The 17,463-nt window shown below is 40.2% G+C and overlaps 1 protein-coding gene and 1 long non-coding RNA gene across 6 annotated transcripts in view; one reads left to right on the plus strand and one right to left on the minus strand.

Moving 5' to 3' along the window:
• Positions 1–2,295: 2,295 nt before the first annotated feature.
• Positions 2,296–17,463, plus strand: part of NOL4 (nucleolar protein 4) — a 167,294-nt gene continuing 152,126 nt past the window's right edge. For all 5 annotated transcript variants that reach the window (XM_058178220.1, XM_058178222.1, XM_058178221.1 and 2 more), the window contains exon 1: positions 2,296–2,718. In XM_058178220.1, coding sequence (XP_058034203.1) covers positions 2,440–2,718 — 279 coding nt within the window. In that variant the 5' untranslated portion in view covers positions 2,296–2,439. The remainder of the gene's footprint in view (positions 2,719–17,463) is intronic.
• Positions 9,376–17,463, minus strand: part of LOC131195926 (uncharacterized) — a 33,977-nt gene continuing 25,889 nt past the window's right edge. The window contains exon 3 of the long non-coding RNA XR_009154579.1: positions 9,376–9,868. This is a non-coding gene — a long non-coding RNA (uncharacterized LOC131195926). The remainder of the gene's footprint in view (positions 9,869–17,463) is intronic.

Genomic DNA, 17,463 nt, shown 5'->3' on the forward strand with positions numbered 1-17,463 from the left:
TAAGGGCCCTCTTGGGACTCTTAGCTCCCTGGGCTGGGAGAGGGTGGAACTACTTCCCTCCCTCCCTCCCTGGCTTGTGCTGCCTCCTGCAGCTGGCCCTCTCGTTCAAGTGTTGCTCCAATAAGCAATAATTAGGTCCTAAGCTAATAATGTGTCAGCTGATCTTATGGGAGGGAAGATGGGGAGGGAGGGAGGGCTAGACCAGAACAAGTCTCCATGGAAACGCTCCCCTCACACGCCCCTCCCCCTTCCCCCACCTGGCTGTGTCGGCGAGGATGTGGAGATGCCTCGTCCTCCTCCTCCTCCTCCTCCTTCCTCCCCAGCGCCACCTTGCCGTCCGCAGCTCAGACTAGCCTCGCCTTCGCGGCGCTCTCTAACCTGCAGCCGCCCGCCTGCAGCATGCGCATTGCCCAGCATCCCTAAATGGGACAATTCTGTCCGTCACGTTGCCGCTCAGCCGTCTCCACAGAAACTTTTGTCCGGCTGACCAATCAGAGGAGAGCGGGCGACGAGCTGGGAGGGGGCCAGAGAGCGAGACGGGGGTTTAGCGAGGAGCTTTTTGCTCGCGCTCAGCTTTGCGTTGCCGGCTGTCAGTCCCGGTTCTTGCGCCGCGAGACCTCCCAGTAGAGCCACTGAACGAAGAGAGCGGCTGGCTGGGAGGAAGGCGGGGGAGGAGGCGAGCGGGAGGGAAGAGCGGAGGGGTGGGGGGGGGGAGGAGGAGGCGGCTGGGGAGGCGGGCGGGTACTGACCGTTTTTGCAAGTGCCTTCCTGGGACAAGGCAGAGGCGCGGCGCGCGCAAGGTGCCAGGCCAGCCATTTCTCTCAGGGTGCTGCTGCCTTTCGGATGGAGGAAGAGGCACCGAGGGAGAAGGCGACGGGACAGGAAAAGCCATTATGAGACTTCCTCTTACCCCCACGGGCCTGAGGAGAGTCTGAAAGAGAGAGCTGGGCTGAATAGCGGCCAAAGAGAAGAAGCAGGACTGGACGGGTCCCAAAGCCATGAGAGAGAGAAGGCGCACGGAGCGAGGCAGAGTGGGAGTGTGTCTAGGCTCGCGCGGCGGAGAGGAGGAGGAGGAGGTAGTGGTGGTGGTGGAGGAGGAGGAAGATGGGAACTCCCTTTCCCGGGCCGCGAATAGGTGTTGAATGGAGCAGCTGCCGTCTTCCTTCACCTGCTTGGAGGGTCGTTGTGCGGCACTAGCCATTTGGCTCCAGAGGAGGAGGAGGAAGAGGAGGAGGAGGAGGGAAGTGTCGGTGGCCTGCCCCAAAGACGTCTGGAATCTCAAGCGAGAGCTGAAACGGCGGCAAAGGAAGGGACAATAATAGGGCCGCTTGGCGGAGGGGAGGCAACCGGGATGACGGTTCTGCTTAAGCCTCCGGACGCCAAACTTCCTCGAACGCCCTGAAGCTGAGGGAGATCTCAGGATAGCCTAGACTGGGCGAGTCCTCCATAAGCGAGTGCCGTCGTTACAAACGCAGCCCGACCGCCAGCCACCACTCACTGGCCAATAGCCTCTTCAGATTGAACTCGGCCTCTTTCAGTCTCATACCAAATTTGATGTTTTCAGATTAGGGGCAAAAAAATATATATACTTTGGTGAGATTAAAAACAAACAAACACAACGCGAGCCAGATTTAAAAAGTGGCCTGCGGTGTCGATGTTTCTCTTCCCAACGTGCCCTGTATCTCGCCAGCTGGAAAGAACTTTCTATCCCACCAAGAGCTTCGCACTCAAAATGCGGAGATTTAGGGTAAAATAAAAGGGGGCAGTAAGGCCAGGTTGCCCTTCAGCATTTTCCTCCATCCTGCACAGCCAGCCTGCTTCTGGAGAAACGGAGTCCTCCAGGATAGACGCAGGAAGACAGCCGAGGGTTGGCTGACTGGGGTGGAGGGTGGGCTTTACTCTCTCCCCCCACCCCCAACCTGCACCATCCGGGCTGAAGCTGATGCCCAGGAGAGAAGAATCCGACTCCATGATATTATTATTATTAGTATTTTGGCTTCGAACCTTTTGGCTTCGATCTACTCAGGGGCCATGTCTTCAGTGCCATAGAGGCACAATCCTCTGGGGAAGAGACGCTGCTGGAGACGCTGGGATAGTCCTGCCTGGCACAACATTGAAGGGGCATTCACGTACCGGAGACGGGGAAGAGAAGGCAACCCTGCCAGATTTGCTCGCCTGGATTGTATGAGGAGGGGGACAGCAAGTTGGGGGGATGATCGGGCCCCGGGGCGGGCCACTCTTGAACTGATCGCCAAGCCTACAGAAAGCAACCCCCTCTACGAGGACGGAGCGATTGCCGGGGACCTCCTCCTCTTCTCTCGCTGGATCTTGGCGTTGGCGCTCTCTTTCTCCATGAGCCCGGGGTGAACAGGTGCCCCGGAGGTGTGGGGGATCCGTCCCCGGGTCCGCTTGGGCTGTTCTTGTCTCTCAGGGCGGATTATGGAGAGCTGTGACCGGGACATGTATCGCCAGTTTCAGGACTGGTGCCTCAGGACTTACGGGGACTCGGGCAAAACCAAGACGGTGACCCGTAAAAAATACGAGCGGATTGTCCAGCTCCTGAACGGCTCCGAGTCGAGCTCCACGGATAATGCCAAATTTAAATTCTGGGTCAAATCCAAAGGCTTCCAGCTCGGCAGTCCGGACGAGGTCAGTGGTGGTGGTGGTGCTGCTGGTGGCGGAGGGATGCAAGTGCTGTACGTGCCGGTCAAGACCACGGTTAGTAGAGAAATTGTCTGCCTTGTTATTTAGCCACATCGGGGAGGAAGAGTAGGGAGCCGCCGCCGCCACATAGCTGCCACCTCCACCCCCGAGTTGGCTCAGGCTGCTCTCTCTCCTCCCTCCTCCTTTCTGAAATCTCTTCCTCACCACCCCTCCCGCCCATGTTGCATTTGCCTGGCACCTTCTCCGCTGCTCAGGGCTTTGTGATCCTTCCTTGCTTTTACGTTGCAAGTGCACAAAACACACCCCTCTACGAAGTCCCTCCGGTTCCTTTCTTCCTTTCTTCTTAACCGGGGGTGGGGGGTGGCGGGTGGGGGGGGGAGCGGGAGGAGGAGCGGAACGAGGAAAAGGGAAATCTTATTTAGTCCCCTAAACTAAAACGGACGTGTGTGTGTGTGTTGGCGAGTCCCGTAGCTGCGCACTACCCATAAGACTTATTTCCGATCGACAGAACGCAGTAGATTCTGATTAGCCCCATCCCAAACGGTCGGGTGATTTGGGGCTTCCCTAGAATATCAGCTCTCCCCTTTCATTGTTAGCTCTTATCCCCTGAGCGGTAGGAACGTGCCTGGCTGGTTGCCTGTAGAAGCGGAGGGCAGGCTAATCAACAAAAGAGCCATAGGCTCGCACAGGACCGGATGGGAATTGGTCTCTCGTGCGCTCGCTCTCAGTTGAGCCAGCCCAGAAATGTTGGGAGCCTTGCAGAGGTGGAGGGCGTACTCTAAGAGCACCAGAGCTAAGATGCTGGGCTGTGGCGGTGGCAAAAAGCATAATTTCCTATTTCAGAAGATGGAAATTGTTGGTTACAAGTAGGTTGATATTCTCCTTTCGGTATTTCTTGCTTTCTGAGCCTCTATGCTGGCATTCTTTTACTCCAACATGCACTTCTATACTTTTGATATTAGGATCTGGGTTTTGTTTAGAGCCATTTTAAGTTGGGCAAGAATTTGGGGTTCTTTTTTCCCCGATTGACAGGGAAAAAAGGTTTTTAAATGAGGCATTAAATTGTAGTGGGGGTATGTAAAGGAAAATGCCAGAACCCTATGCCTTTGCAATAGTATATCATGTGTATTTGGATGTATGTATGTAATTTACAAAACAATAGAAGTATATTAAATGATTTAAAATGAATAGACTACAGATTATTTAAAGCACTGTTTATTTTTGGTTTATCTGAGACTTAAAGCTATTTACTGCTACATAATATGAAAGTTTTGTGGATCTGGGGCAATTCACCAAAATTATTTTCTATAAACTTATTAGATTATACCCAGTATTATAATAGTTACGTTCATTATAAACCTTTGAAAAGCTTTTAGTATCATAAGACTGAAGCATGAAACATAGGAAAATACATAGTTTTTTTTCCTATGGTCTTTTTAGATAAAGATGTCATCTTATTTCTCACAATGACTCAAAATGGAGCATAAGATTCATTTTGACAAAAGAAACAACTCAGTGAGAAGAAAGAATCAATTTTTCTTTTTGCAACATAGCAATTTTAACAAAATTGGTAGTATTTTTGGCTTTATGTATATTAACTGTTCTGTTTCAAGTGTGCTGCTTTACAAGTTTGAATAACTTAATTCTTTTGGATTCTGTTTCCAATCAGTTAATTTTTTTTCTTGATATACTGTATTAATCTAAACATTTTACTTATTTGCTTGAATTAACAAAGCAACAACTCTAAGATACATTTTTACATAATCTTTTAAATGTTTGTCTTGTAATTCGTTGCATGTCTATTTAAAGTTCAGTGGAGTTTCCCCCTATGTAAGGGTAAATACAGGATAGTATCCATAGTCTTGGAAAGTGATCAGCACATTAAAAATTCATAATAATTCTCATAATGATTTAGAGTTACTGTACATTCAGTGACCATCATGCAATGAGGAGCTTGCTTGACATGTAGGACAGTTCTCTGAATTATCTTCAGATTGTATTACTTTTCACTATGGTACATCATTCCTGACCAGGTAAAATTTTCAGTTTTGAAAACTGGATCCAGGCTCAAAGCAGAAGCATTTAAATCAAGCTGGAATAGCTTCATTTTACACAGTGTCAATCATGCTTTTTTTAACTAACTCAGGCCAATATTTGTGGCTCTATCTGTAGAGGATGCAGAAGTGGCATCTGAAGTAGACTACTGTAATTAGCTGCAAGTAGGATCTACTTAGACATTGGCCCAGAAATTTCAACATGTGAAAATTGCAGCTAAAATTTTATGCACTAGTCAGAATATGTAACTTCTGTATTGTACCAGACATACTAGCTATTAGAACATTTCTGGGTCCAATTCAAAGTACTTGCTCCCACTTTTGAGCCTTAAGTGGATGGAACTTGGATCCCCCCAAATGTGCTTTTACTAGTGACAACTTGCTTGTATTGTAAAGTCAGGGACAGAAGTCCTTGCTCTGCTCTGAAAGCTGTTGATTAACTTAGGGGAGAAGACCTTTTCTAAATTATTTCCATACTCATCGATCCACCTGCCAGTTTTCAAGAAATCTTATACATTTATTTTTCCAAGCACACTCCAAAATGAGCTTTATTCGTTGACCTGATGTCTAATTGTGTTGCTCTTAATTTGCTTTGTTTCAATGTATTTAGTTTTATTATTTTACTGGAAGGATTTTGACCTGAAAGGGTGACTTACAAGTTAAAAATGAATAAAGTTTAGTAGATTTCAAATAATGTACTTTTAAGTATTGCTAAGACTAAATATATCTTCTAAGACATGGGTCTCCAACCTTGGCAACTTTAAGCCTGGCGAACTTCAACTCCCAGAATTCCCCAGCAAGCTTTGCATGTCTATTTTTTAGCTTTGCTGGCTGGGGAATTCTTTTTTATTTATTTATTTATTTTTGTCACAACATTATATACAAGCACATATAATGAAAGAAAACAATAGGACAGGAACGATAGGCACTTTTGTGCACTTATGCATGCCCCTTATAGTCCTCTTATGCGTCCGCCAGGCTTAAAGTTGCTAAGGTTGGAGACCCGTGCTCTAAGATGTCTTTTACTAAATCAGTTTCTGTAATGTGGATGATTATTTATAGAGATACTACTGCCCCCACCTTTAACCATCTCTCTGAGCTCAAAATGTGATCAAGGACAACTGTTACCCTTTGGTCTACTTCAATCTTTCAGACCAAGATAGAAGAAAAAGAATTAAAATAGTTTCTTTTAGATTTAAATAAAATTCATTAATATCCCATGGAGACATAGGACACATTTTGACCCCATTTGAAGAAAAAGCAGGGTATATGGCTGTTTATTGATGGTTAACAAGAGAGAATTTCAAGTTTTTCTCTCTCTCCTGCTTCTCTTCAACTTTATACACTAGCACCATGGACAGATGTTTTAGTCTGTTTAGCAATTTATCACCTCATTCATTCCAGCAACCTACAGTAGTCATAAGAAGAGTTTAATCATTTATATGTACTTCTTAATTGATTGTTGCATTATTATTATTATTACTGTAATTTCTACTAATATTTATGGTGCAGACAGAGTGTAACTTCAAGCTCAGTTTAATAAAAAAAAACTTTTTTTCACAACTTGAAATGCCATTCATAAAAATTTAATATAAAATTAAACAGCAATGATAATTATTATTTAGGCATTTCCAGTAATTTAAAACTCTAAAACCATTTCAACAAAATTTAAAAAAGTTGAATTTGTCCAGAATTATTTTCTTTTTGAGGCTTTAACATGTGTGACTATGCTTTGCTATCAACCAGAGTCTAAAGGTTCTATAATCCACTACTGCTGGTAATTAGACATCATTACTGCTGCATTAAAGGCAGGGAGAGAAGAGGACAGGCTGGGGCTAATTAACTACTTGATTTTAATGAAAGAAAGACACTGATAGCAGGTGGGAGTTTGCATCAGGATGGACTAGACACATAGCAATGACTTAATTGAAGCAAGAATAAGTTGTTGTTTTACATTAGCAGAATTTTAATCTTCCTATTGATTTCACGGGCAATGAATAAAACTAAGCTTAGTCAAAGTTATCCTCTTATTTGGTTGTTGTATGCCTAGTGAAAATCTGAGGGTCACAAGACCACAGTTTTATTAATATGCACAGGAAGGGAGTATTTAGCATGTTGATGTCAGGAATTCATTTTAGTATCTTAGTCTTCTAAGAGCAATAGGAGTTAATCTGTCTTCAAGTCTTCACATCACTCTGTGGTATAGGAAATGCACTCTTGGTCACCAGGCAACAACATCCTGCAATACAGCCATTTTAGGTCTACAGTGGGCCAACACACAGTGGAGTATTTATATGTACAGCTTAGTGAACAATATGCCTCTGCCACTTCTCCCTCTGTTACTGTTTTTGTTAGCAACTCCCTTTTGTTAAGCTCAAGCTGCACTTTATTGAAAGGATACAGTGAAAGGATACCTAACAAGAGGTTTTACATAAAACTGTTAGGTGAGAAAAAAAATGTCAAATGAAAGACAATATCTACCATGAAGATACTACTTAGTTGAGTCAGTACCTAAAACTGTAGTTTCTTTGAGATTATGAAATATACAATTTTTTGTTTGAAAGTAAAATTACAAAGATTAAATAATAGTATATTAGTTGAAATAATTTCTACCAATTTGAAAACAAATGTTTATTTAAATAATGAGGCTACAATTAGTATTATATTTTACTTCATACACATAGTGATGTCAAGTTTAATACCTGCTGGATAGTAATAATTATGGAGTAGATTTCTATAGTGATTCCTGTATTGAATATGTATATGTGCGTGAATCTATAATGAAGAGAAGTTAAATAAAATCTATTCCTTATTTACATTGATAACCTCACTCAGAAATACATACCATTGACACCTTAAAGATTTAATTTTAAGTTTGAAATAGGATTTGCCCAGTTTTTCCCCAGAGCTTGTATTTGGAATACAAATATTTTAATTGCCGTTTGGTATATGAGTTGTAGCTGGGCTTCTAAATAAAAGATATATCTGAACTGAACACTGATGACATTTGATCTAAAATAAGACCATTCTCTTGTCTCTCAATTGGCGAGAAAGACATGTACACTGCCACCTTTGTGTGATGCATATGGTTGGATTCATACCACTGTATATATAACTGCTACAGATCAATATTTTAGTCCTCAGCATAGAGATTTGGGAATGCTGCTTTGTATTATAAGAAAAAGAAAAAAAGTACATTATCTTTTCATTATATGATAATTGGCATGCTCTTGATTTGTTGCACTATAGTACAAATGCTTAAGGCAGAGTATATATAAAGTTAGGCATGTTTTTATACTGGAGTTTCAATGATACTGTGATGCTACTACAGACACATAGACAAATTATTAAAACTGGATTGAAAGTCATGCTCATTTTTATTTAATAATTTATGATAGTGTGAAAGTATGTATCATTAAACACTTCTCTTTAACTTACACTGATAAATTTAAAGAGCTTAAATGAAATGTATTTTGGAAAAACTGAAGTCTACAAGATAATTAACAAGCCGCTTTGTCATATGATGCATAGTTCATGCTATAAAAAGCAGACCAATATAATTAGGCAAATTTTATTGAAGATTTGTAACTTTGTATCTTAGAGTTCACATGTTTATTCTACAGTAGCTCAAACAGTGAATACAATTATCGTATCCACTAGATTTTTAACCAGTTGTAATTTCAGTTAGGCCATATATATATTTCCTTGAACAGTAATTCAGTAATAAAACTCATGTTTTGCATTTGGAAGTTCCAGTTCCAATGAGTTTGGGTCTTTTTGTCTGACCATTCATTTGTGTTCTTGCAATCTGGTAGTTAGCTTCCTCCCCATCTGTCCTACATAGTCACAGGGGCAATACATGCAGGGAATTTGGTAGATTACATTGGAACTTTCTCCCACCTCCAACCAATTTTTACAATGCATAATTTTGTCCTCGTATGGTAGCCTCCGTATGGTGTGCGATGCCCATTTGCATATCTCAGGAGCTGCAGTGGGCAGCTTCTGAAATGTTTTTGATATATGGCAGGGTGTGCCATGTCTCTGAAGATGGCCTCCACCATGACTTCAAAAGCTCAGAAGACAAAACCTGTGGTCCAGATGATTGATCCAGATTGGATCCTGCAGTATTGTCCCGAGACACCTATATTCACCTTCATTTGTATGTATTCTTCCCTGATTTCAGAGAAAAATAATAATATAGCTATTTGGTTATATTTTGTACCCAGTCTTCCCCTATTTTTTTTTTAAATATTTAGAACTCTCTAGACTCTGATATGGCTATTACATTGATATCTTTAATGTAGCTCAGCTAGATTTCCAGAATGTCCCAGAGGTGCTTTTGCAAAAGGCAACTGGACTTTCTTGGTTTTTTTCTTTGAAAACATTTCACTTCTCATCCAGTAAGCTTCTCTGGTTGCCTTTTGAAAAAAGCACCTTTGGGAAAACCATAACCTGGATGATTGAGAACCCCCACATTTAGAAATCCAGGAATACAAACAAGACATCATTCTTTAATTAAATTAATGTTAAGAAAATTATCCTTGGACATATTTTTAGAAGTTTGAAAGTCTTTCAGGTTTCATATTTCTGAAGAATTCTTGATAAGGATAACATTTCATCTTAAAAATTTCCTTTGCAAAAATTTATTGGAATCAGACATGGAAAAAATGCTATTATACCATTAGGAAGACAAAATAAAGTCCAATAAGATTGTAATGATTATGGAGCCAAACCATACAGCTCAGATTCATAATTGCCCATTAAGAATAACTGTGGTACATTTGGGAATAAAATTATTGGAATAAACAGCTGATATACATAATTTAGTCCATTTATACAAGTGACCATCATAACATCATCTCACTCATTTTCACAAATTCTTTGTTTTCTTAAGAACTTCTGTTTGTCTCAAGAATACTATTTTTAATTAATCTTTCATGGTAATCTCTCAAATTCTACAGTTTTGAAGGGTACTTAATATTCTTATTTCTCTCATCACCATTTATGAAACTTGAATCTTCAAACTCTTAGCTTCTTTTTTTAGAGACATGAAGTCCATTCCTTCTGCAGATAATCTGAGTTGAATTTTCTGTGGCCTCTTCAGCTTTATAAATCCCTTTTGATATTAGATGGCACAGAATAACCAAAATCTGGAAAAAAAAACATAAATAGCATACTTTTATTTTGTTTTCTTAATACTTTCCAAGATACCACAGAGTCTTTTTTGGGCTATTGTGCATATTGAGAGCCTCATCTTCTCATAAAATTATTTGCATGGGAAGGTTGCTCATTTATAAAGATGCACAAACAAAACTTGCTTTGAAGCACACCACGCCTGTAGAATCATTTTGTGTTCTTAATAATTTGCTTGGAATTTTATCATCCTGCATAATTGTTATTTGCAAATATTATATCTCACTATTCATTCTTTAGCCAGGCAGCTGATATAAGTTAAATCACACCAATTTCAGTTTATATTGACTAAATTCACACTTTGCCTTATGCCTTACTGGATTTGCTTAAGTCATAAAGCACAATTTATGGACCACAATGGTTTTCTTAATGCTATATATTATAATTTGGCATGTTGTGTGAAAACCAGGATCCCTGATTGTGCAGTGGGTAGAATGCCGTATTGCAGGGTAACTCTGCCCATAATCTAGAGTTCGATCCTGATGGCTCAAGGTTAACTCAGCCTTCCAAAATATCTCATTCTTTAATCCAATCACCACCTCAGGCCAACTCAGGATCTAGTTATAATTACAGCTGTTTGTCCTTTTTATGTATTTTTTGTTGTGCAATATTTTTATTTCCTTTTGTTTTTAGTGTAGTAAATTATTGTTTTTTTTATTTTGGATTATTGTATGTTTATTTGAAAATGGATTACTAAAAATTATTTGGTATTTTTTTTTAAAAAGGCTTGCTTTTCCAAAGTTGGCCATATTTCAGTTTCTATATCTAACATGGCTTAAAATTTATCTTCCATGTTATTTTCCATATTACAGTATTCCTCAATAATAGAATCCTGGTTCTGATGACATGGGATTGGATAGTTTGCTAAGCCTATATTTCTGGATTTTCTATTCATACTAGTGATTTATAGCACTAGCTACACATCACTATGTCCATGTTAGTGATATATAATGACAACTATTGCTAGATGAGGTTATAAATAGCTAGTCTGGATAGCCTTCTAGGTTATCAGCAGAATGCTTTGTTTTTATTACTGGTATGAAGAAACATGAAGTACTATCATTTATAATTAGCAAGCTCCATAATATTCTAAAACATTCATATAAATTATAAATATATATTATTTTAAATACCAATAATAAACAATATTGAATTAGTAATAACAATTAGAAATGTACCAGTATAATATGAATGATGCAAAGGAAATCTCTAAGGAAGAGATTTTGATTTGATCAGAGTCTGATTTCATAGCAAACTGGAGTAATTTAGGAAAAAACGTTTCCATAGGACAGAATAAATAGGTAACTTGCTTCAACCTGATTCTGGACCTTCATAAAACTCCAGGCCCAATCTATTATTCTGCAACTCTTGCATGCTATAAATGGCACTGTTAAAACTATTCTAATAGGGCAAGAGAAACAAGATTATATTGCTTATAGAAAACATGACAAGAAGGGGAATTTTGACTTCAATGACTGAAAAGTTGATTTTTATGAAAGTTTATAGCAGTCCAGTTTTCCTGTAAATTTACTTATGTTTGGGTGAAAAACAAAAAAGAACCAACATTTGAGTCTTTCTTATGATAAGAAAATATGCAATCTGAACTGATATTTTGTATTGCATTCCAGAAACTAACCCAGACTGAACTTTCCCTGGAAAGACTTAGAGCAGATTTATGTAGTTCTAGAGCTAGCCCTCAAAACTCGTCACATGGTTACAGCACATACTGTAATATAAAACATGTTTTTAATAAAACTGACTTCATTTTATAGCTTGTCAATTACAGTATTTTACTAAGAGGAAATTCCTAGCTTATTAAAAATTACTGGAAAATGATGTATGATCTCATGTCCTCATAATTACATTTTATGAGTAAAACTCTGAGAGGTTAGCTTTTTCTTCCATCCCTACATAGACATGATTGCACTTGAAAACAATAAATCCCTGGAAAATCATCCCATTCATCTGTGCAAAGCCAATATACTTCTCCCCATAATTGCTGCCTACTCAGATAGCTGATTTTACTTCCATATGCAAATTTATGTATTTATCATATTTATGTAGTTACCCATCTCACAAGAGATTTCCTTATAGGACAATTGCAGAAGATATAAACAGACTGACCGCATATATTTTATAATAGAACTACTACCATGGCTGTCTGAATATGCTGTGACCTGAGAAACTGAATTCAGATCCATTTTCTTTCATCTTGTAACTCCATTACATTAGGGTAGTCTCTGTCCCTACACAGCCTTGGCTATCCATTGGGGTTATGTGTCTCCTTGAGCTATAATCTTACACCTTGTGTAAGTTTGAGGGCAATCAGACTTTATGTGGCATAGCACAAAATTCAAAAGTAGGTAAGGACAAGGCAGGCAGATTTTTGTACCCCCTGATCATGATGAACAGGCATGAATTGCTATGTCATGACTAGTCAGGAATGATCATACATTGATGTAAATATCATTCCTGATTGCTCTATTTTTTCTCATTTAGGAATAATTCATTTCCCACATGTGACTTTTCCTCTAGGTTCCTTCAGTTCAGGATATTTATAAAATCATAGTTTTGGAAGGAGCAATTTAGGCAATTGAGTTTTATTCTTCACTCAGTGTAGAAATCCATATTAAAGCATCTTGGGCAGATGGCTACAAGTAGTTCTTTGCTTACAACCATAATAGAGCTGCCCAAGTTGTGATGGTTAAGTGAGGTGACCATGTGATCACCTTAATAATCCCCATCCCTGTTCTCCCCAATGCGATCATTAAGCAACTGCATGCGTATTTAAGCAGAGCATGGGGTGCCTCAGGTGTGGGGAAGGACTCCTCACCCCCGAGATACCTTGTGCTCTGCTTCATGCCACTTGAGTCCCCACTCATCTTTGGCCTACATTCCTTCTCTACCAGGTCCACGCAGGCCTTGGGCTTGCTTTCCACCTTACTGAACCCTATACTCTTTTCCAGTCTGTCACTGATCATTCACTTTTTGTAGAGCTCCAGAGGTCTATAAAATGTAAGAGGCTTAGACCCATACCCTTCCTGATTGCAGAAAATACAACTTCAGCAACAGAGTGGTCAATGCCTGGAATGCTCTACCTGAGTCCGTTGTTACATCCTCTAACCCTTACAGCTACAGTCTTAAACTGTCTACCACGGACCTCACCCCATTCCTAAGAGGTCCATAAAAGGGATGTGCATAAGCGCACCAGTGTGCCTACCGTACATGTCCTAGTGTCCCCATTTATTTGTATTCATTTCTTTCAATCATATCCTATATTCATACCTGCTATCTTGTACATGTGTGACAAACTAATAAATACAAATACAAATGTCTGGTTGCTTACCTATCTTTGGAAGATGTCCAAATGTCCAGCTCACATTAGGGAAGGAAGATAGATCACTCTGCCCCTTTAGCTGTATTTCTCCATCCCGGAAGTGGGTGCCATTTTAGGAGCAGCCACAATTCATTGCAGTCACTCAAAAAATGGTGTCTACTTCCAGGATGGTGCCATGTGGCCTTCAGGAACACCACAAAGGGTAGAAGGAAGGATGGCAGGCCACTCTACCCCTCAGCATTCCCAGGTTGCATCCCTGGAAAGCAGGCACCCCTTTTGGAATGGCCACAGTTCATTGCAACCACTCGCTTCTAGGATGGAGGCACACAGCCTAAGGATGCTGAAGGGTAGAAAGGCCTGCCCTCCTTGAACACGGGCTCTGGAGCTCTTCCAAAGAGAAGTGTGCAACCAGTGATAAGAGCAAGAAGGATGGTGTGAGACCAAGTGGAGTGGGAAGCAGATCCAAGATCTGTGGAGGCCCAGCGGCAAAGGATGGGTAGATATAAGCATGGGGACACTACAGCATCCCTGTGGCCAGTTGTAAGGAAAAATTCACCAAATTTTATGCACATTACCACAGGAGCACTGCAGTGATTATAACTTCAAAACTGGATCATAAGTAGTTTTTGTAGCTTTTGAGGGTGAAATCCAGCAGGTTCTGACAGGTTCTAGAGAACCAGTAGTGGAAATTTTGAGTAGTTCGGAGAACCAGCAGAGTTCTGGTCCCAGAGTGGGGTGGGAATGGAGATTTTGGAGATATCCTTCCCCCAGGAGTGGGGAGGGAATGGGAATTTTGCAGTATCCTTCACCTGCCACGCCCACTAAACCACCAAGCCTCACCAGTCCACCAAGCCACACCCACAGAACCAGTAGTAAAAAAATTTGAATTTCACCACTGGGTCTGTTGTAATTTTGAATGGTGCCTAAGTAATCACTCATAAATTAAGGACTACCTACATTTGTCTGAACACATCCAATGAAGAAATATCCACCACTACAGTTCTCGGAACTATTTTTTTTTTACTACTATTAGGATTTTTTTTAAAAATAAGATTCAATTAGAATTTGCCTTTTCAAAGAGCTCTTAACCTTCCACGATGTCCTTTCAGATATTTGAAGAGTACTACCATATCTCTTTGCCCCATTATCTTTTTCTAAGACTAAACATGCCCGGTTCCTTCAGTCTTTTAATCCTTTGATCATCCTTGTGGCCTTCCTCTGAATCTATTTCAATTTCTTCAAATCCTTTTTAAAGTATGACTAGGACCAAAAGTGAATATACTGAAATGATTACTCCCATGATTTAGAAATTAGATTTCTATTGATGCAGCCTAAAAATAATTTCTGTGAGGTAGTGGGTCTCTGTGTGTTGACAGCTGTATCACAATACTATCATCAGTTGCAATCAAATACTACATGATTCCTTATTGTAAGATATTTTGTTTTGACAAATACTATTACTAAGCCAAATATTCCCCCATCTTACTGTTTTAGTAAAGCCAAGAAACATATACCTACCACATTCCTACAATATATTAAGAAAAATTCTATCAAAAATTGAGATAAATGTACTCTCTAGTAAGATGTGTTGTTGACAAATTTATGCTGACTTCAGGGAATAGATTGTTTTCAAAATGCTTCGGGTTCCACTCACATGCATTGTGGATATATACAGCAGTTCGCTAAGATTCAGGGCATATTGAGTCAGCATGCTGGCCAATACCTTTCATCTAACTGGCTTCAGCACATATATCCTAAGCAGCCATGTTTTTGATACCCTTCTGGATCATCTTCTCAAACACATTTTGGTAGTGTAGATGGTATGAAATGTACATTATACAAACAATGCTGGTCATGATCGCCAAGGCTGAAAAGCACAAAGGAAAATATCTATTAAACCAAAGAGAGATGGCAATGACGTTATATGTGCCATGGGTAGAAGAAAGGTTTTCATGTTGCTGGAGGGTCATTAGATATTTAAAGTATTTTGTAATGTAAATTCTTATCTATGTATGGAAAGGCTTGAGGCTCCAGCCTCTTCAGAGCATGGGTTTGAATCCCGTATCTGCCACTTTCATGTTTCTTAGCCCTCAGTCAGGAGCCAGATAGAGATTGTAGATACAGGCAGTTTTAAAAGGAGGATTTGTTACTACAAATTCCAGGCAACAAGGCAGCAGGAGGTGACAGAAAAAAGCAAAAGCAGGAAAATAGATATGACTTGTAGGTAAGAACTTTGATAAAGGCAAATTCCAAGTCAAGCAGTCCAAGGTCAAGCTGAAGATTTAGGATATCAAGTCAAGGGAAAAATGTAGTCTTAGTTGACAAACTCAAGTCATAAATAACTGGATTCCAGTCAAGAGTCACAGAACAAAAAGTCAGATGCACAGGTTGTTTCTAGAAAGGGAAGACTGTTAGTGTGAGGTTCTCTCCATGGTAAGTGTGCACAGGTGTTACCAATTTTTCCTTAAGCTTTGCTGGTCAGTTCAGTGTTGTGTTGCTTGCTCAGTGGTCACACACTTCCGTGAGATATAGAGATCCAAAAAAGAATAGGGTTGGGGAGAGGCAAGCGAGTGCCTAAAGCAACCTGTTTTGCAGCTGACTCTGACTCCAAGAACATGACAGCCTGTTTGTTGGAGGCTGGGTCAGGATAGAAGCTGATACACACATACACAGTCAGTCCTCCCAGGTAAACCAGACAGGAAACACATTAACAGCAACTTGCACATCTGAAGGTACAAACTTCCTGTTGCTTCTTTTAACCACTTGATCATTAGGGAGGGCTGGTGGGAGGGTCCTTTCTAAGTTTCTTTCTCTGACTGTTAGGCCACTGGGAGCTCCTTTCTCTTTTGTCTGATTGTTTCCTAGGCAGCATCTCTTTCCCCAAGATAATTCCCACATTCCATTACAGGCCGTGATAGCATCTCTTCCCTTCGTTCTTCAAGCTCATCCACACTTTCCATTACCCACACACAAACATAGAGCCAGAACGTAAACAAACAAGGGATTTTATTTTGGACAAGATGATATTTATCCTTAGTTAGTTTATCCTAATAAAGTAGTATGATTTAATATATACAAGTGAAAATATTATTAAAATATGTGTTTGTATGTATTTTCAGAATAGTATAAGTAATATAAGAAATCAAGTCTTAACTTACTTTATTTTTCTCCTTCTCAAATCTTTTCCCTTCGATTTCTACTTGACATTTACTGCATTTTCTGCCTCTTCTTATCTCAATTACTGATACTTGAATATCAGTGAGTTTTCTCCTGGCTGTCTTATTGTCAAAGTCACACATTTCCCATGAAAGCCTTTAATTCACAAAGTTTCACTGTCCAGTTTTGAATTTTGGTACACACGACACAATCTTTGTGGCTGAGTCACCTGCTTTTGCTCACAAAAATCCTCAACTAATACAGACCTAAACATTTACCTCCAGCCAGGCACTTCACTGTACCACAAAGTTTTCGTTGATTTCAAACCAAGGAGCTTGTTACTATAGTTGTCCTTTATTCCATCTATATCAAAATGCCAGCTTCTGTACCAGATCAATATAATGGCATCCAAACAATTATTGTTTTTTTCACTCAGTGTGAACTATATCTCACAGAACTCAGAACATTTCTTTGCCTACTAAAGAATTTTTTATAAGCCTAAATGAAAGGGTTGCAAAGTGGGCCATGCCACATCTGAGCCACACCAGCAATGATCTGGACAATTACCCTGGCTTTTTGGCATCTTGAAAACTAATTTTGAGGATTTTGTGACAGCTAATTGTGAGATCTACTATCTACGATAGGCCAAGATTTCAGTGTGGGCATATGTTCACTCATAATGTAGAGTAAAAGGAGAGAGGCTTAACTGACCAGTTCAAGGACTGATTGATTGATCGATGAAATATGAGATGAGAAGGCACTCCAGACGTAATGACAACATTAACTTAAGTCTGCTTGAGCAATTATTGTGGGTGACTACAGGTTGTAAAAAAAAAAAAAGTGTAAATAAGTAGAAAAAATAGGGACCACCTTTGGTGGGAAGGTAACAGCATTCCGTGTGCCTTTGGCGTTGAGTCATGCCGGCCACATGACCACGGAGACGTCTTCGGACAGCGCTGGCTCTTCGGCTTTGAAACGGAGATGAGCACCGCCCCCTAGAGTTGGCAACGACTAGCACATATGTGCGAGGGGAACCTTTACCTTTACCTTTACAGGTAG

Source organism: Ahaetulla prasina, chromosome 3 (genome assembly GCF_028640845.1).
Source record: "Ahaetulla prasina isolate Xishuangbanna chromosome 3, ASM2864084v1, whole genome shotgun sequence".
In the NCBI taxonomy this organism is placed as follows: Eukaryota; Metazoa; Chordata; class Lepidosauria; order Squamata; family Colubridae; genus Ahaetulla; species Ahaetulla prasina.